The sequence below is a fragment of the Gloeophyllum trabeum genome (genome assembly GCF_000344685.1).
Source record: "Gloeophyllum trabeum ATCC 11539 unplaced genomic scaffold GLOTRscaffold_00001, whole genome shotgun sequence".
In the NCBI taxonomy this organism is placed as follows: Eukaryota; Fungi; Basidiomycota; class Agaricomycetes; order Gloeophyllales; family Gloeophyllaceae; genus Gloeophyllum; species Gloeophyllum trabeum.
This window is the reverse complement of record NW_006920410.1, coordinates 710494-736992: the sequence shown is the minus strand read 5'-3', so window position 1 is coordinate 736992 and position 26499 is coordinate 710494. Positions and strand designations below refer to the sequence as shown.

Genomic DNA, 26499 nt, shown 5'->3' with positions numbered 1-26499 from the left:
AATCTTGCTGAGAGCCACTTTCGAAGCAGCAGACAGAGGGTGACGTCATGGCGAGTGACGCACAGGGAAGTGCACCTTCCATAAGCGGCAGAGGAGGCGCGAAAGACAGACTGGCGAGGACCGATTAAAGAAAGAACTGGCAGCAGCGCTCTTCTCGAACGGCCCTTCACACTTTGCCAGCCGCCAGCTATAAAAGCCCGCGCCCGCGCCCATCCTTTTTATTCTCCAACCACCACCACCCCGTGCGTGCCGTACGACCCTCGCCGCTGCTTATCGCCGACTGATCTGTCCTTTGGTTTGATGGGTGGCAACAAAGATTACTTCCCGCCCACGCCTCCCGACGATTCCAAGCAGCATCCTGCAATCATGGCCACTCTCCACCCCAACGCCGCTGCCCCGCCTCCCAATGAGCCCACGTCCACCCAGAATCCGCCCTCCAAGATGACCCTCTCTCTGGGTCACTTGCCCAAAAAGCAGGACATCAAGGGGCCTTGGCCGCGCACCCCTTCGCGGGTATGCTTATTTTATCTCCACTTGTACCATAGACGCTCACCATCATCCAGGTCGATCCCAACAACCCTCCATGGCCCGCATACCGTGGATACCATGAGTATTCCTTCGCGCATGCCACCATGGGTGTCCGTCTGCCCACTATCTTGGGCAAGGCCATTGAGGATGCTATGAAGACCCTCAACGACGAGTCCTCGGAAGAATACGTTGTCGACCTCCTCGCTTGCATCGAGCGTATGGACGGCCTCATGACCGATCTCTCCGGCAACGCAAAGTTGAGACCCATCATCGACGACGGTGAGGCGGACGTCGCACTGTGGAACAAGGCAATTGCCAAGTATTTCCAAGGTGAGTTCTGCTCCCCGCTCCAGGTAGGCTCATACTTATAATGCGCAGGCAAGGATTTCATGAACGCGCCCTGGCTATTCGCTGAGGCGTACAAGTACCGCCGTCTGCGGGAATGCTTCAGTGTGAGCAAGCACTGGAGAGATTACGACGTTTTCTTCAGGCAGAAGGTGCGTGACTCAACATTTTGCTTTGGCCATGACTATATGCGAACATCTTCCCTAGTGTGATACGTTCTCCCGTTCTGCGGATGCCGTCTTCGAGCTTTCTATGCGTTTTGCGGAACCCTTTAAGCACTCTGACAACCTTTCGGACGCGGAGAAGCTCGAGGCCGAGAGATTGATGTTCCTCGAGTTGACGCAGAGTGAGCTACGCGTCTCCTCCAAGTCCTAGTCCATATGCTTACCGCTGCCGAAATAGTCTGTCTCTGGGGTAACTCCACCGACCTCTCCCTTCTGATCAATATGACGGAGGAACAAATCAAGTCTCTGCAGTCAACGGGTGGCGAGCACCTCGCCGCCACCGAGAAGAATATTCTCGGTAATCACTTGCCCCAGTTGTGGGAGACCGTGAAGGAGTTGAGAAGTAAGACCGGTGGTCGGATTGATTTCGTCCTCGACAACGCTGGCTTTGAGCTTTACTGTGATTGTGTATATGGTACGGTTGAGCTGATATCCACTCGTACTCATCCCGCTGTGCTGACTTGGTTCTTGGACAGCTGACTTCCTGATCCAAAGTGGTTTAGCGAAGCAGATCCGGTTCCACGGCAAGCGGTACCCCTGGTTCGTCTCGGACGTGACGAAAAAGGACTGGGAGTGGTTGTTAAACACTATGGTCTACGGTTATCTCTTCCCGAAAGCAACCGAGCAAGAGAGGGAATCCCTTAGGCGTATGGGTGTGCGGTGGAAGGTATGTTGCTCTCGGTGATTCAGTTTCGCCGTCAGTTCTCATGCGGTCTCCAGCAATACGAGAAAGAGGGCAAGTGGGTATACGAGCAGCACCCCTTCTGGTGCACTGGCTACACGTTCTGGGAGCTCCATGGCGAGGCGCCCGATCTCTTCCTCCACCTTTCTCGCTCCGACCTCGTCATCTTCAAGGGCGATCTGAACCACCGCAAGTTGACCTACGACTGCGCTGCACCCGCGTCGACACCGTTCGATGTAGCAATTGGACCTATGGCAAACGCTGCGGGTGCACCCAAGGTTTGCTCCATGAGGACAATCAAGAGTGATGTCGTCGTCGGTTTGGAGAGTGATGAAGTGGCCGAGAAGCTTGACAATGAAGAGCCGGGCTGGAAGATCAGCGGCAAATACGTGAGTTCTACCCAAAGGTCTTTGTTTGAGAGGCGTGCATTACTGACTGCCTTGTCTCCATAGGCCGTGGTGTTGCTCTCCGAAGGTCGACCTGGAGAGAAGGTTCGTTTCGCATAAAATTGCCCAAACCAGGGTAACAACTGTATGCACACGATTCGGAGCGCGTTGGTGAGGTTGGCTGTATGTTCCACCAAGCAATTGTATTACCTGACTTCAAAATGGGACGGTTCATCACTAGTTTTTAGACAACGGCCCTTCTATGTATTTCAACTTTGATGTGTCCTGTATTCCGTTCAGTATGTAGCATCAATATATTATTCTGTCATCTCCATTCAGCGGCGCGAGATGTTGGGGCATGTCATGTGAGTGCTTTGACCGTCCTGGAGCGTGCTCGTGCCTTTGGGGAACTCGCGCGAAGCGGAGTTAGCACTCACGATGCGTCGGAAGGAAGTACACTCAAGAGTAGCCCTAACTCCTTGGGAGCACTTCCGGAGGGCATCTATGTGACTGATGGAACGACGTCCACTTTCCCGGAGTCTGATGTACCGGTTGACCTCCCCTTGGCATCGCTCGTTAATTGGCAGGCTGTATACATACAGCCTTTCTCTGCGAGACAGTATTGCGGGCGTAAATTCAGGCTAATATTATTGCGTCCTGGAAGCATGTCAGTGACGTTCTCAACCACCAGTCCAGCGCGCTAGCGTAAACTGAGCTACTGCTTCAGATACACTGACCAGTAGTTTATACACAGAGATGCCGTGTGCCCAGAGGTTCTGCTTCATGGCCCACATGGGTCCGTGTCCCCGGTCTGATGTCTACATTCCTCACGTCTGCGCAAGGGGCGCGCGGGGAAATCCGAGAACCAACTGGCCCCGACGGGTCTCGTTGGCGGTCACGGGGTCCTGCTGGGATAAGCAGCTGCTGATTGGCTGAGAAGTGTGCTTTGCAGGCTGAAGTATGGGTATAAACCTTGTAGCAGCATGAAAAGGATTCTGAATCAGTACTGTATGGCATATTGCCCTTTGATGTGGATGTAAAATGCTATAGATTGTCCGATATCGACATTACTGTCCGCTGCTAGACCAGCCTCAGCGACTCACCATCCAATGAGAGGGCAGGACCCCGTGACTGCCAACCAGAGCCGTCGAGGCCAGTTGGTTCTCGGATTTCCCCGCGCGCCCCCCCTTGCGTCTGCGTACAGCATGCGGTCACACGCCCATCTTTCATCAGTCAGAAACGACAGTGTTGCGAGATCCTTCTGTGTCACTGGACTTCGCGCGATCAGAGAGATCCTGTCAGAATTGAATATATGATGCAGTTGCCAGTGGCATGTTCTTTTGTTCTCGCAGGAAATAGAGTGTAGATCATGGCCGATGAGGACGAGCTCAGTTGTCCCTGTAGGCAGGATGGTTGAGGAGACGTCGTTTACAAGTCTATTGCTATAGCGAAGTGCAGGATTGCAATTCGTGGCAGAGAGGGGCAGCGTTGCGGAGCTGACTTTAGGTTGGGCACGTTAATTTGCGTAGGTCCAGGCCTGTGAGTCTAAGCTTGGCAAGGTGAATACTGGTCGTCATACTTACTATTCAAGTGGCGCCCGACCACGACGGCTCCCCGAGTCGCCGGGGTAGCATGGGATCGCCTGGCACAAGGTGAGTTGTGGCGTTACTCACGATTATATGGAGGTAGATATCCCTGCGTGATTGGCAAAATTCGACCGGTAACGCAGCGAAGCAGCCACCGTCAAAGATGCGTGTCAAAAAATCTTACATACCGCGGAGGATCCAGGTACGGGGGAACAGTACCCTTGGCAACTAGTGAGACTTACGGTGCGCCGCGACGGGCGACAATGTCAGCTCGATAATACATGGACTCGACGCAACAATTCAGTTCTACGGTCCAGGCCAACGTGCAATTGGGCGTCGGGCAGCGTCAGGTATGATGTTGTACCGAGATCAACGAAGCAGGTCGAACACGATCGACTATTGACACAGCCATTGTCCACGCTCTCGTCTCGATCGACCATCACCCAACCGCACACAAAATAGAAATGTCGGTGAAGCCTCGACATACTTCCGTTCTGATATGTGGACGTCTTTTCCTGATTGGGATATGTCGCGCAGATGGTCGCAACTAAAGATGCCGATCGCTGCAGTCTAAACCGTATGTGGATTTGATATCGCTTAGGGCTTCCGCGAAGTTTCAATAAAAGTCAGTCTCTGCAGCTCTAACGCTAGTGATTTCTCCTTCCACCTGTGCAATATTGCGCTCCGCCCTACAGGGCCCGGACGGCCATGACCGTTCCTCAGCCAACCCCTGCTACGCTTCGGGGTAAGTACTCTTCCACGAAACCCATTAATTAGAGTATTCATAAGTTTGTCCTCAGCCGTGGTCACCACCTTCGCCGGCCTGGCTATAATATCGACGTTATTTAGGCTAGGCTACCGGTACCGGATCCGTCGGTTTTGGCTGGATGACGGTTGGGCAGCTGCGTCCGTCCTGGCGCAGTTCGTTCTCATCATCAACCTGTGGATCAGAACGGATACCCCAGGTATGCCATCCGAAGTCGCGCAATAAAAGCATGACTGACGCATGGCCCGCAAGATGTCGGCCCGTTGCATCAGTCAAGGGAGGCCCGGGTGGTAGCGTATTGGCTTGTCTCACTTTCCTTCACCTGTACGCTCTGGTTAGTGCATTACGTGTTATTCTTGTTATTCAAGTCTTGTCTGACTGACCATGTAGGGCGGCTCGGATGAGCCAACTATTTTCGGTCATTCGTATCATCCCCGCCATCATGAAGATGCGCAAAGTGGCGTATGCCCTTGCCGGCCTTTTCGGGGCCATGTGGGTGGCCTTGCTGATCCAGAAGGTAGTAATCTGCAGAAGAGACACCTCTTGGTATCATATGGCAAAACCGCAGTGCCATCTCGGCCATGCCGTAGCAAGCACCGAATTAACCAGTGAGCAGCGGAATTACACGCCGTCTATTCCGGCCGCTGATCTTCTCGTCTTGCTTCGATAGCCGACTTTATCTCCGACACGATGCTCGTCGTCGTTCCGCTGAAGCTGCTTTGGGGCCTTAGTATGGAGCACACGCACCTCAAACTGCTCATTGCCATATTCTCGGCTAGTATCCTGACGACCATTGTCAGTGCCATTCACGCCTACTTCGTGCTGGGGCCGTCAGGCTTGTTGGAAGCCACGACAGCCAACGTAGAGGTACAATTCAACGTCCTTGTGAGCGGAAACAGTTGTGCTCACGATGTCATTGGTCAGGCTTCGGTCTCCCTCATAGTAGCGAATCTAGCAGTCATAGTGACGTATCTCTACCGGCTCATCAAAGGCGAGCACACTATGGACAGCGCGGTCTACGTGTCGACCTCTTTGGCCGGATCTTCTGGTAACGGTAATGCCTTCGGCTTGAAGCGCCTAGGCAGGAAGTCGACGGGCACACAGGGTCAGATCTCGGCTTTGCGCTTCGGAAAGGATTCCCGCACCCTCGAAACTACAATCGATGATGGCGGGTTCGTTAAGTCCGTACATCCAATGGACGATGACCTGGAACGGAGTCCTGATCCCCAAAAAAGTGGCCCCCGTGTCTTCATCACGCGGGAGACGTTCATGTCTGTTGAAGCTAGAGATGTTAAATCTGGTCGGGAGCCGCTGTAAGGCGACTGCATTGTAACTTTCTTTTGGTCATTATGTTGTGCTTGGTTTTGCCGATAAATGTATCGTTCATGCTGTATGATTACGGGTGTGTTATCTTTGTAGATCATCGAATATTTATGGTATTCAAGGTTGACAACGTACACGGTCTACTGACGTTTGACCATGACAAGATAATTTCACTTCACATTCACATGCCACTCCCGTTCCTCCCTTCCACGACCTACGACGGGCCAGGCAAGCCGGCTAATACAGTCGTGGTAGTGAGGAAAACCCATTACAGTAACATCATCGAAGAAGTGCACCAAAGCAGCTACGAAGGGGTATCTACGTAATGTAGTCCAACAAGTCAAAGCCCGTTAAATTAGTCCGATAAATTAAGGTAACAAGAATATTTGGAATCAGATTGACCAGACCAGCCAACTGCAGTGCACAAGTCAGTATCAAGCCTCGGCGTATGTTACGATACACTTACCACATTGCCAGCAATCAAGGATTCCGAAAGGATCGCTGGAGACCGTGTCATCAGCACGCCCATGTCAGGCGAAGGCACTGAACTCACTATTTCTTCTTGATGGAGAGCAGCCGATCGTAGTTGGAACCCCAGTAGGATTCTATGGATTCACTGAGGAATCACGCGCAGTGGCATGAGGTAGAAGACGTACGCTGGTAGTCGGGTTCATAGACAAGACCCTCATTCATGTAGGCGCCGGAATCGGGGGCGATGGCACGGAAGGTCTTGACAATGTCGTTGCCCGCCTGATAGGCCGCCTTCTTCTCTTCAAGGGTACTGTCAAACTCGAAGGCGGTATGGAAGGATAACTATCAAGGAAGAATGAACCCCGATATAAGCATAACGTAGCAGGCATCAAGCCAATAATAACAAGCGCATCCACTCACATGCCACAGGGAGTCGTACCAGACAGGGTTTACGCTGGTCGCGCCGGCAGTCTCATTGTACAAAAAGGGTGTGCCTACAACAATGTACGGGTTCGCGACCGGAAGCATGTCGACGAGGGCGTCTAGTATTTTCTGCTTCCCGTCGTCGCTCTGAAAGAGCGCAGAGGGCATCAGGCGACTCCCGAGCAAATAGTCTTGGCCGACAGCCTACAAGGTGAAAGGTGAGGGGGACGGCGCGAGAAAGCAGGCGTTCTAATACTAACACTCTGGGCAGAGATGACATATTTGGAGAAGAACGCCCACCACGAAGGCAAGGTCTCAATAACGACCGTCCCTCCCTGAGACGTAACATAGTCGGAAGCCTCCTTTAACGAGTCCTTCGCTTCGTCAAGAGTAAGAAGGGGAGTCACGTTGATCAGGTTCGAGGGCTAAGTAATAAATAAGGGGAAGGTCACCAAAATCAGTACCCGTTAGTCGGACGAATGGTCTACACGTACTCCAATATGTCCACCCCAGCCCTCCGTGCCCCACTTATAGGTACTGTTCACAACGATACTCAACCAACCTTGAGTGTTGTTCGCGGTAGCGGTGAATTTCATGGAAGCACTAGAGAATAGCTGCAGGGACGTTTCCAGTAGGGACGTTTACAGTCACTCACACTTGGATTGGGACGGGATGGGGTTCGACAATGGACGTTGTCTCCATCACGACACCGAAGGTACCACCTCCACCACCTCGCAATGCCCAGAACAAATCTGTGTTCTGGCACTCGTTGGCGGTGCGGTAGATACCGTCGGGCGTAACGATCTTGAACTGAACCTGCAAGGCACACGGTTGGGTAGGATCAGCCAGCCCAAAATATTCTACTTACCACTCGATCAACTCCCAATCCGTAGACCGGTGTTAAGATTGAATGACCGCCGCCCTGTTGTCAACGTCAGCTCAGTACTCAATACAATGGAAGTAGATACTAACCATGACCCATCCACCGCTAACTCCGACAGTTTGATGGTAGCCCCCGATTACAGTGAAGTTGTTGGCATCAGCATACTCATACGCAGTTTGCCATCCCACGCCCGCCTACGTTGTGGGTAGTCAGTATCCGCTTAGCGCGCCCGATTATTAGGGGGTACATACGCCGGTTGTCATAGCGGCGTACTGCTTGGATTTGGGGCAACCCTGCGGCACGAACGTCTTCGACCACGAGATCTAAAGTTGGTTTAGCACGAAGGTTTCTTAAACTCAGCGACGTTTATTTACGCTTTGGAGATTATGAGTCTAAGGCGGACGCATTTAGTGAATATAACGGCAGACGAAATCGAACATAATTTACCCATAATGCGAGAGCGCCTTTCTGACTCGAGCGGCCCTTGTAGTCGTGTCCAGTATTCTTGATAACCAGTGGGGTTCCGGTTGCCGCGGAGAACGTATAGGCAGCTAGGACATCGGTAGGGTACCGGACGTCGATCTATGGACAATAATTATTATGATTGTTGGCATTGAAGTGCGGAGGACCACTGACGTAGTGCGGGGCAATGCTCCCTTGCGAACAATTGAATTCTTGCCACGCTTGGGGGTTGGAAGGATTGCTGGAGTCCAGGACACATTGCTCAGATGTGCTTTGGCAAGTTTCCCAGTGCGACTACATAATGATGGATATGTGAGAATCGGTATCACTTTGGGCGAGGGGGAGGGGGAGGGGGAGGGGCGAGATAAAGTACCCACCATCATGTAGTCGTTAAATCTAGAAACGCGGTAGGTGGGGGACGTATAACCGGCTTCCACCTGCGCACATTCACCATCGTTTCTCTGGACCGCTTGTCCCTCGTAATAGTGGAAGCACGGCAGAGCGACAGGTTTGGCTTCGCTCAGCCGGCCCCCAACCGTAACATTGAGACCCCAAAGCAAGTCGGAAACCAAATTCGCGCGAACGCAGGCGGTGGACAAAGCTAGAAAAGCGCTAAGGAACGTGAAGTGCCCGAGAGCCATGGCTAAGCTCTGGGCGACGAATAAATTAGAGAGCTGAAGGCGATGGAAAGTGTAAGAGCGAGGAGCATGTAAGACGCACAGGTTAAACCGCTGAGTGAGCCGCCCACGACGCCGATGCCGACAAGCGAACGCCAGGCAACATATGAGGCGTTCTATATGCTGGGATGTTTCTGACGAGAAGTGCATGTGCCGCCTCTGTGCCGCCGCCTTCGGCATCCCGCCAGTCTGATGGGTTCTCTGTACTAACCGCCAAGGTCCCGACCGGTGCCTGGCCCCTGGCTTTTCATTTACACCGGCACACACAACTGTTTCGGTCAAGAACTGTCCATGTCAATAAATATATTCCGAATTCTGGTGGGCTGCGTTTCTCAGAGCCAGCAAAGGCCAGCAACCGGTCTACGGAGAGATGTGGCCTCACTGGGTATCCGGTTCATCGACGGTCAACATACTGTAGTCATGAAGGAAAGCCAGGCAAAGCCTTGGCACTGCATGGGGAATTCGGGCTGTTCACAGATATTGGTCTTGATGACTCTCTTGCAGTGATGTGTTTCACGCTTACTCATGACGACTTTTGGTATATTCTGCTGTCAACGCTATCAGGGGGATGCAGTATATTGCATGCCTATCATTCTCTCTCCGAAGGAGCAATCTGTCATTTGCGGCATGGGTCAAAGCGTTTTATCTCGTCTTGCAATGATCCTCACTTCCGCGGACTGGGATCGTCCAACTTAGCAAGCTCAAGGAAGCTACCGGCGTTCAATTATCTGGGGTTAGGTCTCATGTCTGATCAATATCGATTGTTCGCTCACGGTACGCCGTTCAGTAGTATCTCTCCCAGTGGTCGTGGTGATGGTGCTGATACTTGCACGAATATCAGTGCCGACAAACGTCTCTGTACTATTATTTTAATATCAGGTTTCTTTCGTCCACGGAACCTTTAGGTGGAGCAAAATCCATGAGTGTCCTTGCTCTGGAGACCTTGGCCTGTGATGCGGTGGCGTTTGCTTCGGACCCCGCACGATGTTCCACTGTGACAGTCGACGCGATCGACGCCCTCAGGCTTACAGGCTGCTCTTCCGCCTCGATGCGACTACAGTAGGTTCTTTACACCGAACGTCTCATCATGGTCGTGCTAACAAGCTGCTCGTTTCGCGTTCTCAAAGGCTTTGATGTCACTCAGACTGACCCCGGCGCAAGCTACCTATTCCAATTTAAACGAGGGACAGTTGCTTTGACAAGTTCGGGTGTTCAATTCATCTCAACATATCCGGACCACTCCCCCTGGTTCCTTCGACTCCCCCCTTTTAGAATAGCCTATGCGCACTCGAACGCCTCGCAAGAGATATTACCCGCTTGGCTCAAAGTGAAGAGGTACTACCGAATTAAGCTCACATTTCCGTTGTCGGAGTCATCTCTGGCCAAACTCCTCGAGCTGGTAGCTGCATCCGTTGCGCATGCTTCTCACTGGCACATATACCGTTCTAATTTGCAGGCTCAGGTATCCCCTTGCGGTATATTCTGTTCCAAGACGAAGTGTTTCCGTCGGTTCACCATCGGTGCTAGCTTGTCAGCCCTGCGGCTCCTGCCAACTCAACGTTACTCCGTCCAGCATGTCGGGCCTCTGTTACCCTTCTTGACTGATCAGATATCACAATTGGTCATTAGCTGCTCAAGTGGACCTACAAAGACATATGGATGTTGCTCTCTTAGAATCTTGTCATTGGACGATTCGACTGCGATCTTACGATAATCTTCCCCTCTCTACGCTGGGTTCCTTTTGTCAAAGTACGTTGCCCAGCTCAGGCTGTTATACTCGTACGTGATATTCACAATTAACTAGGTTGTTATGTGTGTGCATGAGCCTCATCCACTTGTCATCGTTATCTTTATGCTCTCATTTAACTTCTCGGATGCTGGGTTGTACGTGAGGAGCATTCTACGTCAGAGAGGGGGAACTGTACGCTATCGTTTCCATTGCGATTTAGCGCTTTCCGCCCTAGCCGGAACAGGTCGTCACCGCAAGATACTTATTGGGCAAGTCATCACGGAGTAACCTGATTTCCCAGTGTTCAGCTTTCCTTCCGAGAGCTGTTATTAGGGTCAGTACAAATCTGAGCACAGGGCTGCTGATTTGGTCCGATCCTAGTGGCCACGAGTCATCCCCTGATATGTGCAGATAGAGCGGATAAACCGAAAAAATTGCTGCATAAATTCGAGGTTGCAGCTGCAGTATGAGGGTTACGGCATAGTCTAAATAGCGTAATAACAGCGCGAAAGATACAATCTACCCGTCCGAAATGAAGAAGGACGGCGTCGGTCGGACAAAGAATTCAGGTCGGAGCCTTTGTGCAGCGTGGGAAACTATGTCGATGCCAATACGGGTGCATTTGGAGGGATTTGGATTCGGATCCTCCGTCTCTAGGATCCGCCGTTCTTGGAGGGCCCCCTCATTGTTTCTCCTCTTTCCGTTTCCTTTTCTTTCTTTTTGCCATTTGTTCTTCACTCGCCTGTTATACACGCCGCTTGTACAACGAATCGCTAACGACACACCATGGATCAGCAACACCACCAGCCCATCCAGGACGACCAACACAATCCTAATCTCGCGCCGCCCTACGCGTTCTACCATCCCGATGATGAAGCGGGCTATAACATCCCTTATGGCCAAGCGATGCCTCAATATCAGGTCGTGCATCCTGCCCCCTCTCCTCGTGGGTGATCTGAATGTCGCACTCGTGTATCGCGTCTGACCTCGTGTTCTGTGATTATTACCTGTTTAATATGTCAATAGGCCAGCTTTCCGCGCAGGATTTGCAGAGCATGCAATTCAGACAGCTCAACCTCATGCCTCCTGGCCAGTACCCTGGGCCCGTGTATAATTCACCGCCACAAGGCATGAACATGCCGTTGTCTGGCTCCCCGCCCCCGCAATCGCCCAATATGTATGATCCGTTGTCCCCTCCCATTTCCGGATCAGATACCTCTGGGGGAGAGGGCATTTACATGTCGCGGAACAGCAGCGGTGCAGGCTCACCCAACCACTCCCGCGCTAACAGCCTCGTCCATAGGAACTCCTTACGTTATAACCCGACGCCCTCTCCCTCTACGTCATCTGGTAGAAGGAGCCGGGGACATTCAATTTCTGACGACGACGGCATGGGCCCCTCGATAGCCGAGACGTTGGCGAGCTCCAGGAAAGAGGCTACACGGAGGCAGAGGATAGAGGCGGAGCAGCGAAGACGTGACGAACTCCGGGACGGATATGCCAAGTTAAAGGACGTTCTCCCCGTGTCAAACCAGAAGAGCAGTAAAGTTTCACTCTTGGAGCGAGGTGCGTCCTTCTGCTCCAGTTTATCGAGCATCAGGCTCAAGTGAGGATATTTCTCCACTCGTCTAGCCACGAACCACATCGTTCTGTTGGAAAAGCAAAACCGGGAGCTCCAATCTCGTGTAAGCTCCATGGAGGCAGAAATCCGAAGACTGAGGGTTATCAGCGAGAAACTCTCCCTGAGCGGAGCCAGTGAGACGCCTTCTCCAGGCCAGTCGATGGCCGTGTCCACGCCCGTGGAGAGTAGGCCGTTGTCCCCCCCTCCAGAGGGCGCTCCCCCTGCCCACTCTCTCGCCCCCATAGGCGCTCGTACGCCTCCGGGGGAAGAGTCCGATGGATCTGACAAGGGCTTTTGACCGTCTTTGAGTACGGGAGTACGGTCAACAGCGTTCGCCTATTTTCTCTATTGTCCATGGACTATTCTACGTCGCATTCATCACGTCTCCCGTCTATTTCTTTTTTCTTCTATCGCCATTCCCATATTGTTTCCCTCCCATCTCTCCTCCCTCCTTCCAATTTCTATCTTGGACAACCCTCATCAACTGTGGGACACAAGAGATGCGTCCTGCTCGAAGAACGTGCCAATCGGCAGTCGCTGGGTCTCGAGGATAGCGGCTTGTGCTGGTGCACTCTGCCCGCTTTCCTCTGAAATCCCCGCTGCCGCCGGCCGCTGTAAGACAAGACGAGACTCCTGCGACTCGACGCCGTGGGCTGGTATGACGGAAGCTTGCTAGTATTGTCTCTCGAACGACCCTGGCCTCAAATCGCACGTCGCGCGCGAAAAAACCTTTTTCTGCTGCTGACGACCTGCGTACGAAGCTACATGACGGACCGCCGGACGGCTTGCGACTACTCTTGGCTTCTGCCCTCTCGCAGGCTCTTTACCCATTCGAACGCGTTCCCAGAGGACCACCGGGTTGCATCCTTTTATCCAGCCGACTTTGCAATGCTGCCTTCTCGTACCTTTTCTAGGCCCATCTCATTATCATCTCTCTCTCGACATCTCTTTTCGCGTCCCTTCTTGCTTCATCCTGATTCCTAATTCTCACCAGCCTCACCCCCTGCCGACCGGTATACAAGACGCCGAGAGAGGGCAAAACCGATGTGCTATATTTACGAAGGACGATGATCCACACGACTGACACGGACTAGTATCCACGACCACTCTATGACTCCCGCGAACGAATGGCATGAAGAACTGTGGAGATATCGGAGGCCCGGTACTTCTCGCTCTGGTTGAGAAGGGCTCCGTAGTTGCCCTATCCTGAAGCTACTTGGCATGCTATGCTTGCGGGACAAACTCGCCCTCAGCTGGTTTTCGACAAACTGGCTTCCTTGATGAAATGCAAGCACCTCGGTAACCGTTGTTCTCGTTGGGTATTGTGCGCTGAGTAGGACTGGGGTTTCTATGAGGACAATTGTCTCCGTGCTTTCTTCTTCAGCCAAGACGTTCGCGACGATATGCAACAACCTGTACACATACATAACGTAGCTAGAGTAGCCAGTAGAGATAGTGTGTTCAGCCAGGCAATCCTATGATTGTATCCTTCCATCAGTATGTATTGAATATATTGGTTTGGATATTTTGCGAGGCGAAGTTGGAAGCCGCATACACGTTGCATAAAGCATGACATGGAGGGTTGTAATCCCGACGAAGGGCATCCTTGTCCCGTCATCTCGGTTGTCCTGCCCCCGCCTGAGCGTATATCTAAGAATGCTATCGATGGGGGCGAACACGTGTATCTAATATATCAGTGCTGCATAGCCATTAAATACCACCCCTCGTGGGCATGGGCGCTCCCAGAGAATTGCAGGTGGCTGAAAGCTTTCTAATGGTATGGTAGACTGCTAACGCTCTAGACTGACCCATCATCCACGAGATGAGCCCGAAGCACCGTAGCATCGCCATGCGCAATGAGGGGGAACGTTCTGTCCATCAAAGAGGCGACGATTTTAGAGGCACCGAGACCGAACGAGTATAGTGGGAGTAACGCACCAATGACATCCCTGGAAATATACATAGCTTAGACTCTACAGGGTCGGAGCACTAGTAGAGTACCCGAAGAGTACCTAGACATGAGTCAGTATCGTCGTCAATGTTAGTGTCTCCGCCGGCTGTCACTCTGTAAAAGTGGCCTGTGGAACCTCCTTCCATGGAGATAGAATCGAAGTGAACCGAGTCTGGCTGCTATCGGTGTCATCATGCAAAAAAAGACGCTGAAGATCTTCGAAAACACTCTGCTAAGTGATGGATACTTCCCCAGCGACAGATGCTCCTCAGGGTACGCGGTAGAGAATGTGAGGGCGAGGGCGCTCGACGGGTGTGTAGCTGGAACCCGGGCGCCGTAGGGTTTCAGATACAAAACACCGCACGAACAAAGCTCTTGAAGTTACACGGATGATTCAATGGAGCACATTTGAATTACCAGGGTTTAAAGTCATCTGACGTATAAGAATCCCGCCTTACGAGATTAAACGGAGGCCGTTGGTTTCTTGCCTTCAGTACTTTCACATAACAATCGTTCTCCCGACTTTCTTTGAAGACTCCGTGGTCGTGACTCTTCCTACACATGAAACTCCTAACCCGATCCACCGCGGCGAAGTAAGAGGTTCCAAAGTATCTTCCTACCCAATGGCAGGAGAAGCAACGGCACCGAGCGCTGAAAGGTACGCCAGAATAGAGAACCAGGTGTCCAAATTATATTGATCGACGTACGCGTACTCATATGCTCCACTTGGGACCTGACGCGTGCACGACACAGAGATGGTCTGGGAGACGCCTACGTATAGCTGCCTTCACCGTCTTCCGGGTCATCCGAGTGTATGGCAAGACCACCGGGATATAGCACATCGTATTCCCAGTCCAACTTGCCGGATATACAGCAGTGGCATATGACCGTAATTTTTAGAGGCCGCATGAAGCTGCATGCATATTGGACAGACGCTCATGAAGATTTCAGGGAATGGCGGCAATCCAAACCCCGTATAGTATCGATGACCGACGAACGCATCACAGGCCGGGATAGAGCAAAGCATGCCGACAGGTGTCAGGAATAACGGACTGGCATGTTCGGAGCAACGAATCATTCCGGTCGGAGAGAGTACATTTGAGTTTCATAGGCCGCGAGGTCTGGGCGTAGCACGGCCAACACGAGGCAAGTCGAGCACCGATGTTACGGTACGGAGAGAGGTGATGGGGCAACAGAATGGGCAAACATGGACCCAGCTGACATTACACGGACGGATGAGCCTCGGATGATCAGTATCGAGAGGCACCGGGCAATTGCAGGAGTCGGATAACAATGAAATAAGACGCATGGGACATAGGCACATAGGTGTATTCAGTGAACCATGACCGCCCAGAGGCTTTCCAGAGGAAATGCAGGCAATGGAACGAGGAGATCTGGGTTCAGGACTACCAATCACGATTTTCTCATCTTGCGCGGCAAAGTCCAAGTCGAAGGGAAGTCAGACAAGATTTCATAAAGAGTATGAACGTTCCGAGAGCTGCTTAACCCTGTCGCAGAACCTCATAAACGCCAGTGTGCTCCTACGGATGAACGAAATCTGCTCCTGAATAGCCATCGCAGATCGTTAAAGCGGGAGAAGGTTAGGTTTCGTGAACCGGTCCATATAGTGCCGCGGGAACCAATATTCTGTAAACGAAAGTGCGCCACAGAAGCAGACGTGTACCAATCCACGGAGATACGCTGATGGTATCCGATACAGATTGGTGGTTAGGCTTTTGTTGACACTTCACACAGGCGAAGCAGAGAATCCCGGAGGCGGGTTATAGTCCGCAAGCCTCTCCGCCGGGGTGATCGACCTAGGCGTCCAGAGCAGATCCATGGAGGAAGCACTAATGGAACTTTCGAGCTGTATTTTTGCAGGTCATGGTATTTTGGATCGCTGGTAAACAGACCGGAGTACATGGCGCACCGAGAAAACAGCCGACAAAGCAGCAGAAAAACGCTTCGGAAACGATAGGGTTCAGATACTGAGGATAGCTCTGGCTCATGACAAAGGACGCGTACGCAAAACGCACGATCGTTTGCGAGCACGTTCGACAACGACACGCGGAGCCGCCTGCCCCCATCGTCATCCGCAGCGTCGAACAACTCAGGGAGAGTCTAGAGAACATCGCGGCCAAAAGTATGTCGTACCCAAGTCCCTGGCCATGGAGGGCGCACCGGACGAACGTCGGGATGTCGGTGTCACTGTCACCATGACATGCGCGCTGTCACAGACCTTCTGTAACTTCGCCTGAGGCGCACGTTCCCAGCCTAGGCAGCTTCAGCGTCCCACCACCGCTGCGCGACAGCGACACCCCCACCCTTCGTTGTTCTCCAGTCCGGACGAGTAGGCTCAAGGCAGGAAATTTATAGAGGAATTCGGAAGAAGTCGTTCGCCTGTTCTTGAACGTTTCGCGTAATTGCCTCCTATCTTTTCGCAAGTCCGACCCTTTCACAGTCTTACGAACACGATGTGGTACGTGATCGCGATGTTTTCGCGTAGCCGACGCAGTAATGGCTCACTAAGTGGTGCTTGATATAGGTGTGATAACTGTCTCCTCCTTTTGCCACTCGTATGTCCATGAATTTCCCGAGTAATGGCGTCAGGTTGTTAATGTCGGAAATTCAGAGAGGGGGCGCAATTGCGTGGGCTGTAGTCATTGCTGTACGTGTCTCACTGCGTAGGGAGCAGAATCTTCGTATTCACGGTTGTCGCGCAGGCCTACAGTCTTGCCGGTGGTTTGTTCCTGCTCATCGACGGCCAATATTTATTCTTCGAGTTCCCTGAATGGTAACGATTCCAACACCGAAGCAGGTCCAAGTTTTTGAGCTGCTATTGCCCCCTAGGCAGATTTACGGTGGTATTGGAGTCGGTGTGTGCGCCCTAGCCGTCATCAACATCTTCGCCCTCTCCAATGTCAGTGGTCATGGTTCATTTGGAGATGGTGGAACCTATAACCGAAGCTGACCCTGCCGCAGCGATCGTACATCTGGACACGAGTCTGCAAGTTCCTCTGGCCGTTTGTCATAGTGATCTGCGCGGTTCGCGCGATCCTGATGATCGTGGAACTGCAGCGCGGGTAAGTGAATCCTCTGCCCCGGTATTCATCCCGCGAACACGAGCTCATGTGTGACTGCTCTAACCTTGTCCCATCATCCATGTGCGTTCGGCACCGCAGCAAGGACAAGATCCAGTGGGAGTGCGCGAACGGGGGCCAAGTCTGGACTTCGAATGCGGACTATACTAGCAGCACATCGTCCTTCCCTGCCGGGTTCTGTACATCGGGATTCAACAGTCTGAATTGGGCGTTCATTTTTAGTCTGGTCATTGACCTTGCATTCCAGGTGGGTATCCAAGTTGCCTGTGGCACTCTTGATCCGCTGTCGACGTGCTCCCCCTCGTGATTGCTGAACTGACTGGAAAATTTCTTGTGCCGCTATACAGATGTACATGTTCTTCCTCACATGGCGATTCGAGAAACGGCTGGAGCACTACTCCGGTCTCAAGGGTCCGTTCTACGGAGGTACGTTCGCGGCGGCTCTTTGCTGTTATTATTCCGGGACCTATTCTTACGATGCGTGGTCCCTCAGGATACTACAACGCCTAACATGCCCCCACAATTGTCAACAGTGGACTTGTGCCTATGCGCACGTAATTGTGACGGGACCTATTGCTGACTCTCCATTCTTATTTATCTCGAAGACATTGACAACTTTACTTTCATTGCTTGGTTGTTGTTGCCCGTTGGCTATCATGTTACGACCCCTCACGACCTTACGAAATCCACTTACGTCCAGTTCTGCGCTTGCTTTCCAGATGACTGATTTTCTGATACTTAGTAGCTACTACATTTCACATGCTCCGCTCCAGATGTTGGCGTGGATCAGTCCCTGTAACTTTGGTTCGAGGCGCCCTGCAGGGGGCGCGGTACGGAGAATATTACCCCATGTCCCCTTTGCGCAGGATCATTTTGATGAACACCGCCTCAGGATAGTCGGTCGGTACCCTCGACTTCGAACCCTCATAAGCAAAGAGCAGCCATGGACAAGTTTGGCAGTAGGCGAGGAGGGAGCCGAGCAGGCGGAACCTTGCTGCGGTTTGGAATCGGGGAGACTCGCGAGAAACTGATGCTATTAAGGAAGATGAAGGTCGGGAAATGAAAGCAACGTTGCAGAGCGCATGCGGGTCGGTGAGAGATGAGAGCACTGGCGAGAAGGCGGGCAGGGCGGACGGGAAGGTTTCCGTTAAGGACGAGAATGCTCAGACAGGATTCGCGGACGTAACCGTAGAGAGTCGGATGCTCGGATCTTGATGGTGCTGGGTCAGATATGGGAATTCTGGGAGATCGATACCGGGGTTCGGGGCGGAGGATACCAGAGAGCTCAGAGTTGCCCTTTGGGCTGCGATCTGAGGACGCGTAAGCCTGCGTAAGGTTACTAGCGTTGGGTAATGGTCAGTAATACCGGGTACGGTGACTGGCAAAGGATACTCGCCGTGTGTTCTGGAAGACGTCTATCGTTTAATACTGCAGGGATCAGCTACGCTTTCACAGACAATGGGGAGGATAGGGATGGGCCGGAGCCCAATCTTCCATTGCAGGGCAAATTCGATATGGAGAGGCGTCATTTCCGAGAGCAGGCTCTGCCCGAAGCGTATTCGCGAGAACTGGAAGCGGGCGACTGGGTTAGAGCGGCGCCGTTGCACCGTCCCAGACTTGCCATTTGCTGGCGCGCTGTGTGAATGCGGAAAATAGAGGCGCGGGAGGTCAATCATATGGCCGGTTCATTTGGAGAAACGGGACGAGGACGGAGAGACTGGGACGCTCGGAGGGAGAACAGGCACGCCACGAGGCCGCGAGGTCTGGTCGACGCCGTCTATTTAGACCGCCCCGGCTTACGCTGCAGTCCCCATCCCCCCTCCGCCTTCTCCCACCCGACGCCTTCCTCGACGCGGCGAGATACCGTCCTTTGTCTCTTCTAGTTCTTGTTTTATTGTCCCCGCCGGCTCCCGCCTTTGTTCTCTGGTGCGTTCCGCGTCTTTGCGGCTTTGTACTGTCCGTAACTAACCCCGCGCTATATAGACGCGTTTACTTATTCCCAGTCTCTCTTGTACTAGTTTCTTTGCACGACTAGCTCGCGCTTTCTGATCTTACTCGGCCCACTCTTCGCCTTTCGCCTCTCAATGGAAGCCCACCTCGAACACGTCCTCGAGCACCCCAAGTCCCCGGCCTTCATGGACGCCACATCCAACTTCACGTATGACCCCATGCTCGGCCTCGACTACATCCAGTACCCTCCCAACTCGCCCTTTGGTCTCTCGTCCCAGAACCGTGAGTTCGTCTTCACAACTACCCGATGACGTCATCTCAACTTGTCCCCCTCCAGCATCGTCCCCAAGGATGGGCTTCACCGGTCTGAACCTTGCCAGTGGTCTCGGTGACTACCCGTACTCGTCGGGCACCTACACCACCCCGTCCCCGGGCCGCCCCTTCACGCCCTCGGACTCGGCCAGCATCTACCCTGCTGCTCTCTCCAACATGAGCGGCGGCGAGCTGTCCTCGGACGGTATGACCACCGGCAGGCGCAACAGTCGCGGCAGTGGCACCCACTCGCCCGCGTCCTCCGCTTCCCTCGCAGCAGTCCCGCGGTCGCACCGCTTCAACCCGTTGGGCGGTGCCATGCCCCCTGCTCGCACAACCTCGAGGAAGAGGCGCGCCAAGGTCGATGAGTTCGGGAGTGACGATGAGGACGACGGTGACTTTGTTCCCTCCTCCAACTCCAAGGACGCCGATGTGTGAGTGTCTCCTGCTTTATCCTCTGTTGCCCCGATTGAGGGTTTCTTTGCCTTTCTTCCTTTTGCTGACTCAGATCTGTTGCAAGCCGTCGCGAAGAAATTCGCCGCCAACGCATCGAGTCCGAGCAGAGGAGACGGGACGAACTCCGGGAGGGGTACCGCAGGCTCAAGGACGCTCTGCCAGTTTCGAACCAGAAGTCCAGCAAGGTCTGCTTACTGGATCGGGGTATGTCTTGGTTCAGCGCTAGTAAACAATCGTTACTGACCATGCCCCACAGCTACCACTCACATCAAGTACCTCGAGATGACGAACCAGCAACTCACGGCGAGAGTGCAACAGGCCGAGTCTGAGATGCAACGGCTACGACAGTGAGTTCCCTTTGTTTGCTGCGCCATCGTCCAATCCTGATAGACTTCATCAGGGTCAACGAGGCGTTGATGCTCGGGACCGCTGAGCAACGCCATGCCGCCGCTGCAGCTGCAGCAGCAGCCGTCGGCGCTCCCCAATCGCAAGGCTTCTAATTAGGCCTTGTGGTTTTGCCGTTGCCTCGGAGAAAAGCATCAGAAAATGCGCAATCACGCGAGCGCAGACGATTTTTATGAGACTGGATTGGGTTTACGAAGCCTGTAGCGGGTTTGCAGGTGTCACGGCATGCATCTTTCATGGACTAGAACACAAGCACGGACTATCTCTTAATTACCGCATTCATCATCCCGCACTCTTCCTCGTCTTGCATTTTTCATGACTCCCGTTCACGACCATTCCCCACTACCCCTTCCTCCGCTGCTGACTATCGGAGCGCTAGGTCGGAGGATGCACGTTTGCGACGCGCGTCGTTGTCTCTTCCGGGCACCCACATATCCTCCCCGCGGCTGTGCCGCACCGCTCTGCTTGTCGCGCTTTCTCGTCGACGCTCTGACCCGTGGTCATATATGCGCGATGGATCGCGCTCTACAGCGAGCACCACTGTCTACACGACACCGCCTTGAAGACTGGCCGTCAAGACGGATTCCAAGGACCCCGATCCATGACGCAGTGACCTGGCAACCCGAGCCGACTTTGGGACCCGCCGCTTGCCAGTCCGGCCGAGGCTTGCAGACGCTAAGCGTCTCGCCCGCCGCGACGACTTGCTGTGGCCCTCTGTTTAGTTTAAACCGTCGGAGTCCTCTCATGTGATCGCCTTCCGAGTCGATCTGTCTGCGCCGCTGATGCGGACCGCTTCAGTGCGGCTTCTGCTCGCGCGCGCCGATACACTGGCTGACGCTGTCTCGTCTTATCCGTCCATTCCCGCCGCTCGAAGAACAATATTCCGACCTTCCCTGGTCCGCTCTGTCAATCCTAGTCACCAGATTCGACATCCCCCTTCCCCCACGACGATTCATACATCGGCATATTGTTTATTGCTATCATCTACTTATAACGGATTTCTTGGTTGCTCTGCGCCTTAACGAATTGAACGCCTGGTTACGCTCAATCTCACGTCCACCCCCACCATCCTCCCCATTCAACCCGCGCCGTTGATCCGCTTTCTACCTTCTTCCGACGAGTTACCTGGATGGGTGCGCTTTTGCGTCCCTGACGAGGGTCGATCGTGTCTTTCGCGAGGCATACATCGGCCCAGGTGGCTGCATGTCTGGGAAAGGAGGTTGATTGCGGTATCGGCAAAGGATATCCCTGCAATCGTCCAACAGGTCCATCTGCTCTTCAATATGATTCCTTCTGATTTCCGCCCTCATCTACCAACCGATCGACACTCCCCGTCCAGTATTCATCATCGTTGACGCCGACCGTGGCCAGTCCACAACCGAGCTCCGAAGATTGAGTCACGACGCGACGAGCGCTGGTCACCTGGAAGAACGAAATGGCGTCCCGACACGCCTGCGGTTGCGAAGAAGTTGAGTCGAAGAAGACGCTGGATGCGCAGCTGTCGCGCGCGGTGGTCCCCGCTTGCGGGGGCTCGATCGAAGAAGACGGATTGCCCGACGGCTTGATGTGCTACCCCTCCGCCCCGCGCCCTCACGATCCCTACCTAGCTTGACTGGTGGCCTCGTCCCCTTTTACCTCGCCCATCTTCATTGACGTCTTTAATCTGCTCTTTTATCTGCGCTGCGCGGGAAGGGTAGCACAGTTATGATGCATTGGTCTTGTAGCTACTAGTTGGTGCAAGCCTTTGTGTATTCACGATGCTATACATTTATGAGACTGTATTTCTATGATTTGTCTGGAGCGAGCATCAAGGTTGGGAAGTGTCTGAATTACGACCAATAAGACGATATCCTTCGGAATGAGAGAAACACGAGGTCTACGGTTTCGTAGGACCCGAAGACTGGTATGATGTCAATTCTCTTTCGTATTCCTTCATTCTGTTGGCCGGCTCTCAGTAGACAGACAGTAGGCGGCATTGTGTTTTGTGAGGGTGAGCCAACATCCAGACGCACATTAAGTTAACCTGCCCGTCTCGATAAGGCACTAGGTATGTTAGCAGGCAGACCTAATCGTAGTATGAGCCCACGATGCGCGGCATTGGGAATTTGGATCCCCATTTTGCGTGATGTTCCTTCTCGAATTGCTGAAACAATTGTCCGATGTCCTCTCTGACGAAGCCACCCTCAGCAAGCTTTTCAAGAACAGTTGCGCACCAATGGCGGCACCCTTGTCCGTTCTCGTTGAACCTAAGACGATCATAGCATAAGCATTGAGTGTTACTGTGAGCTAGCTGGGAATGGCTCACTCGTATTGTTCGACATGATGTTCATCAAACAAGAAATGGCAAAGTGTAGCGGCTGTCACTTTGGATCGGACGTCGACGTCCAGAGGATCTAGAGCTCGGCTAACGGATTTCACGCTTTCATGATATTCCATCACCAAAACGCCTCGCATGAGATGGTTGGGATCCGTGTACGAGGGGCTGTTGTTCAAGGTGATGCAGCGTTCCTCCCCATGTTCGTCTTTCGGTGCCACCAAAGCCAGGATGAAGTGGAAGACTTCGCCGTCCGGTGTCTCAGTACCTCGAACGCTGATGCGGGAGACGGGCATCTGGAGCAAACCAGTGTCCTTCTTAATGGCACCGACCGGGAAAACGGTGGTTCGACTGGGTAGAGTGTAGGAGCTACGAGGTACTAGTTGACATTGTTAACCTGGATCAGTACTAGCAATAGCCTACATGTTCGACATTCCGACCAACTGGCAGGGTAAAGGGGCGAGATAGCCCTCACGTCAAGCGAGACAGTACTCGGGCCGAATGAAACAGCACTCAGACAGACTGAGATTGTTATGTGCAGTCTGGACCAGGTTACAGCAGTAATGCGAACCGAGTGCGAACTGCCAGTGCCACCCCCACATGTGCCAGGACTCATCACGTGGTGTGGTTCCTCAGGCCTCATCGCTTGAAAAGATATTCTGATTCACCAAAGACAGTTGCTCGTCTACTGAGGCTGTTTTATTAGGCGCAGGATCAAGCCTATTATTCACGAATCACGCGAACATCATCTCTGCCGACGTACTGCACTCCATACAACTCCCTTATGGGTCTCGTACTATTACTTGATACGGTGTGGACGGAGTTGGAGGGCTGCTTGTATGCTCTTCTTCGTCCTCTTCTGCTGTGTAACCGGAATGGTAATAAATATGTTCGTCATACATGGTTCATCTCTTCAACAGTGAATGACTTATTGTCTCACCACTACAGGCCCTTCCTCCCTCGGCTGAGTCTTGGAGTGATAAAGAGATCAATGACTTGATCTCAAGCTCACCGAGTGTCGATATGGACACTGTCTCTGTACCCGACTCAGATGGCTATAGCGGCGCCCGCAGGGTGATCAAGATCGCATGGGATACAGTTACAAAGAGCGCATTAAACTCAACCGCGCAGCAAGAACTGCTCTCAACGGAATTGGTCCGCACTGTGACCAATATTCCTGTTCCGAGGTGTGGACGTCTCGTCGAATGTCTTACCTACACTGGAGTCTATCTCCTGCAGCAATTCATTCCTGGCCGTACACTGCATGACGCCTGGCCAACCCTTAGCTGGTGGTATCGATTCCGTGTCTCTCTAACTCTCCGTTATTACATCTATCAGCTCAGGCAGATGTCGTGTCGCATCGGTTCTCCTCCATTTCCTGGTCCACCAAGTGACGACGGTCAACCGAAATATTGCAAGGGCCGTCTATTGAACAGTTTTGGCTGTGGACCCTTCCGCTCGTACCGTGAACTGTCCAGGTGGTACCAAAATCGCCTGTTAGTCATGCAGCGTTTTCGTAAACAGGGCTTAGGCGTGGCACCTTTCGACTCTACCGCACCCCTAGTTTTCACTCATATGGACTTACACCTCCGCAACCTCATCCTTGGCGACGATGGGCAGTTGTGGGTCATTGACTGGGAGGAGGCAGGATGGTATCCATCTTGGTTTGAAGCGGCAAGCATGTCTATATATGCCAAGATGCACCCAGGTAGTCATACGTCGTGGGCGAAGTGGATACCTTTCGTCGCGGGTTCCTGTGACAAGCCGGGCCAACTTCCTTTCATATTAGCCATCTCATACAGTTTGGAATGCATGCCCCCTAACATCATGAACTTGGTACGTCCCAAACTGTTGCGATATGCGGTGTCTCATTCTGGGATGCAGATTGACTCAGAATAACTCAGAATAGCCGTGATATCGCACCCTTTCCATAGTAAGGCGTGTCTGGTCGTACACCGAAATATTCCTCGTAACAATATCGTGCAGTAGCTGAAGTCAGTTCACTAGTAGAAGCATCCTTCAGTACGTGGCATTGGGAACCTAGATCCCAACTTCTTCGCCTGTTCCGCCTCATAGTGTCGGAATCGCTCTCCGACGTTGGCATCAACGACTCCTATCTCGGCAAGTTTCTCGAGTGCGAGCGCACACCAGTGACGGCACCCAGTGCCATTGTCGGCGAAACTATCGGAATAGTATGCAATGTCAATAACGTACTTCTTTCGCAGGGCCTGGAGCACTCACTCGTACTGATCAAAATGATTTTCTTCGACTAAGAATCGCAGAGCCGTGGCGGCTGTGGTCCCTGGTTTGACTGGGACGTCGAAGTCATCAGTACCCGCCGACAATGAGGTTCCATACTCCTTGTATTCAATCAGGAGCACGCCTCGCATGAGGTGGTTAGGGTCGGTGTAAGAGGGCCTCATGTCCAGCCGTATGGACGTCAATTTGCCTTCCCCATGAACCATTGACAGCCGGAAGTGATACATGCCATCCGGATTCTCCGTTCCCTTGAGCGAGATGTACGATATGGGTCTCTCGAGGCTGTCGATGTTCGCCTTCAACTCTGGTGTCAGCCATATAGTAGGTCGACTCGGCAGGGTGTACCTAGAGCACTTATAAAATGAGACTGAAACCCCAACAGGTACGAGCAAACCTACTTCGTAGACATGCTCTCGATTGCTGAGTGGATCGAAAATATTAGCGCCGCGAAGGACTGAAGGGAATGTGTTACAGAGCGCGCCTTTTATTCGCGAACGAGACGGCGAGCATTCTAGGTCCGCAGATTAATGCTCGTCAGTATTTTGCGTTTGCTTGAGATGCTGCACCTTTTTCGGAGACCAAACAAGGTGCTCCCATGCTGCCTTAGGTGAAGGTGATTTACCCTCATCAGTGATTTGGACAAACTAGGCGCTTCCATGCTGTCTTCAGTGAACAATCGATAGTAAGTCTGCTGGCTGTGCGTGCAAGCATAGTTCATCCCTGACATCGTGCTTCTTCCGAGGGGATATGTGGCCTGGTTTCCGCAACTAACCCTTCGGAAGACACCTCGATGGAAGAGCGGCGTCTCGGGAACAGCGGGATTCCACGAATGTGAGAGTCCTTTCGGTCCCGGTACGAGTCATAGCGAGACGTTCCACGACGTGTGTACGAACGCGCATCGCACGAAGTGATGGTGCGCCTATATAGTTCAAGTCCCGGCTCAGACACTGTCTTTAAGGTTCGTGGATTTTGGTCTTTCAATTGTGCTATTCGCTTCGAAAGTCAACAACGTATGAATCTACTACTTAGTCCGCGGCCCCTTTTACCCACTATACCTAACACACACCTGTGCTCTGATTATAGCATCGTCCACAGCGGACAATTTCAGCAATCTTAGTGGTCTATTATGCCTTATCCCTCCCGAGATGTGAAGCTATGAGGGGGGATTTTGGTTGAACGCGTACTCAGCGAGTTCAGTCCAAGCTAAGTCCAAGCGCATGTCATTCGTCCTGATCTATGGGGAAGGCACTATTAGCTTTTTGCACATGACGCTACTCGAGCTGCTAGGCTCGGTACGCTATTTCATTTGTATGTGGGATATGATCATTCTGCTTTCCGTCTCACCAGTCCGGTGGGCCGGATGGTTCCTGCTCTTTCCAACCCTGAGTAAATACACCAGGGAGTTTAGCGCCACAAGTCAACCCTAAATTGAGGTCACGTCGCCTCACATCCTTGCGCCAATTCTTATTTTCTTAGTGATCTGGATCCTGTAGATCATCTTCTGCTAGTCAATTCCGACAAGGACTGGCTGAAAGGCGTATTCGTAGGAGATACATACACAACCGAAATCGACCGAACCCAGTCTATCGCGGGCCAAACATGGCCCAGAAGTTGGAATTCACATTCTTATTCTCTTATCGATCCG

At 52.7% G+C, this 26499-nt stretch overlaps 8 protein-coding genes across 8 annotated transcripts; 6 read left to right on the top strand and 2 right to left on the bottom strand.

Annotated features, from left to right (window-relative positions):
• Nucleotides 1-366: 366 nt before the first annotated feature.
• GLOTRDRAFT_123916 (DUF89-domain-containing protein) lies at nucleotides 367-2285 on the top strand (the record flags this gene model as incomplete). The annotated part of the gene is made up of 8 exons (XM_007862436.1): nucleotides 367-513; nucleotides 564-858; nucleotides 907-1025; nucleotides 1081-1219; nucleotides 1276-1512; nucleotides 1574-1764; nucleotides 1818-2168; nucleotides 2232-2285. 8 exons carry the CDS (start codon nucleotides 367-369, stop codon nucleotides 2283-2285), a joined length of 1533 nt encoding a protein of 510 aa, XP_007860627.1.
• Nucleotides 2286-4532: 2247 nt separating this feature from the next.
• On the top strand, nucleotides 4533-5546 carry GLOTRDRAFT_21993 (uncharacterized protein; the record flags this gene model as incomplete). Its single annotated transcript, XM_007861940.1, has 5 exons — nucleotides 4533-4730; nucleotides 4790-4851; nucleotides 4908-5125; nucleotides 5188-5384; nucleotides 5442-5546. Coding segments are annotated over 5 exons (780 nt in total), but the record flags the coding sequence as incomplete, so codon positions are not given.
• Nucleotides 5547-6274: 728 nt separating this feature from the next.
• On the bottom strand, nucleotides 6275-8720 carry GLOTRDRAFT_30651 (FAD-binding domain-containing protein; the record flags this gene model as incomplete). Its single annotated transcript, XM_007862017.1, has 14 exons — nucleotides 6275-6341; nucleotides 6394-6445; nucleotides 6497-6653; nucleotides 6732-6938; nucleotides 6995-7159; nucleotides 7229-7348; nucleotides 7404-7550; nucleotides 7603-7656; nucleotides 7707-7811; nucleotides 7869-7940; nucleotides 7992-8009; nucleotides 8065-8199; nucleotides 8254-8373; nucleotides 8457-8720. 14 exons carry the CDS (start codon nucleotides 8718-8720, stop codon nucleotides 6275-6277), a joined length of 1683 nt encoding a protein of 560 aa, XP_007860208.1.
• Nucleotides 8721-11125: 2405 nt separating this feature from the next.
• On the top strand, nucleotides 11126-13641 carry GLOTRDRAFT_108831 (uncharacterized protein). The gene is made up of 3 exons (XM_007862435.1): nucleotides 11126-11431; nucleotides 11512-12051; nucleotides 12118-13641. The coding sequence occupies exons 1-3, from the start codon at nucleotides 11272-11274 to the stop codon at nucleotides 12402-12404; spliced, it is 987 nt and encodes a 328-aa protein (XP_007860626.1). The 5' UTR covers nucleotides 11126-11271; the 3' UTR covers nucleotides 12405-13641.
• Nucleotides 13642-16343: 2702 nt separating this feature from the next.
• GLOTRDRAFT_52078 (uncharacterized protein) lies at nucleotides 16344-18015 on the top strand. Its single transcript, XM_007862144.1, has 9 exons — nucleotides 16344-16536; nucleotides 16603-16633; nucleotides 16690-16725; nucleotides 16781-16851; nucleotides 16908-16977; nucleotides 17040-17140; nucleotides 17240-17405; nucleotides 17506-17584; nucleotides 17652-18015. Exons 1-9 carry the CDS (start codon nucleotides 16532-16534, stop codon nucleotides 17666-17668), a joined length of 576 nt encoding a protein of 191 aa, XP_007860335.1. The 5' UTR covers nucleotides 16344-16531; the 3' UTR covers nucleotides 17669-18015.
• Nucleotides 18016-18970: 955 nt separating this feature from the next.
• Nucleotides 18971-22091, top strand: GLOTRDRAFT_52076 (uncharacterized protein). Its single transcript, XM_007862143.1, has 6 exons — nucleotides 18971-19084; nucleotides 19142-19390; nucleotides 19446-19854; nucleotides 19941-20080; nucleotides 20133-20223; nucleotides 20277-22091. The coding sequence occupies exons 2-6, from the start codon at nucleotides 19243-19245 to the stop codon at nucleotides 20374-20376; spliced, it is 888 nt and encodes a 295-aa protein (XP_007860334.1). The 5' UTR covers nucleotides 18971-19084; nucleotides 19142-19242; the 3' UTR covers nucleotides 20377-22091.
• A 68-nt stretch (nucleotides 22092-22159) lies between these two features.
• Nucleotides 22160-22975, bottom strand: GLOTRDRAFT_67547 (uncharacterized protein). The gene is made up of 2 exons (XM_007862434.1): nucleotides 22587-22975; nucleotides 22160-22527 (listed from the first exon to the last, which is right to left on the bottom strand). The coding sequence occupies exons 1-2, from the start codon at nucleotides 22889-22891 to the stop codon at nucleotides 22347-22349; spliced, it is 486 nt and encodes a 161-aa protein (XP_007860625.1). The 5' UTR covers nucleotides 22892-22975; the 3' UTR covers nucleotides 22160-22346.
• A 615-nt stretch (nucleotides 22976-23590) lies between these two features.
• Nucleotides 23591-24494, top strand: GLOTRDRAFT_67546 (uncharacterized protein; the record flags this gene model as incomplete). Its single annotated transcript, XM_007862433.1, has 1 exon — nucleotides 23591-24494. Exon 1 carries the CDS (start codon nucleotides 23619-23621, stop codon nucleotides 24492-24494), a length of 876 nt encoding a protein of 291 aa, XP_007860624.1. The 5' UTR covers nucleotides 23591-23618.
• Nucleotides 24495-26499: the final 2005 nt, after the last annotated feature.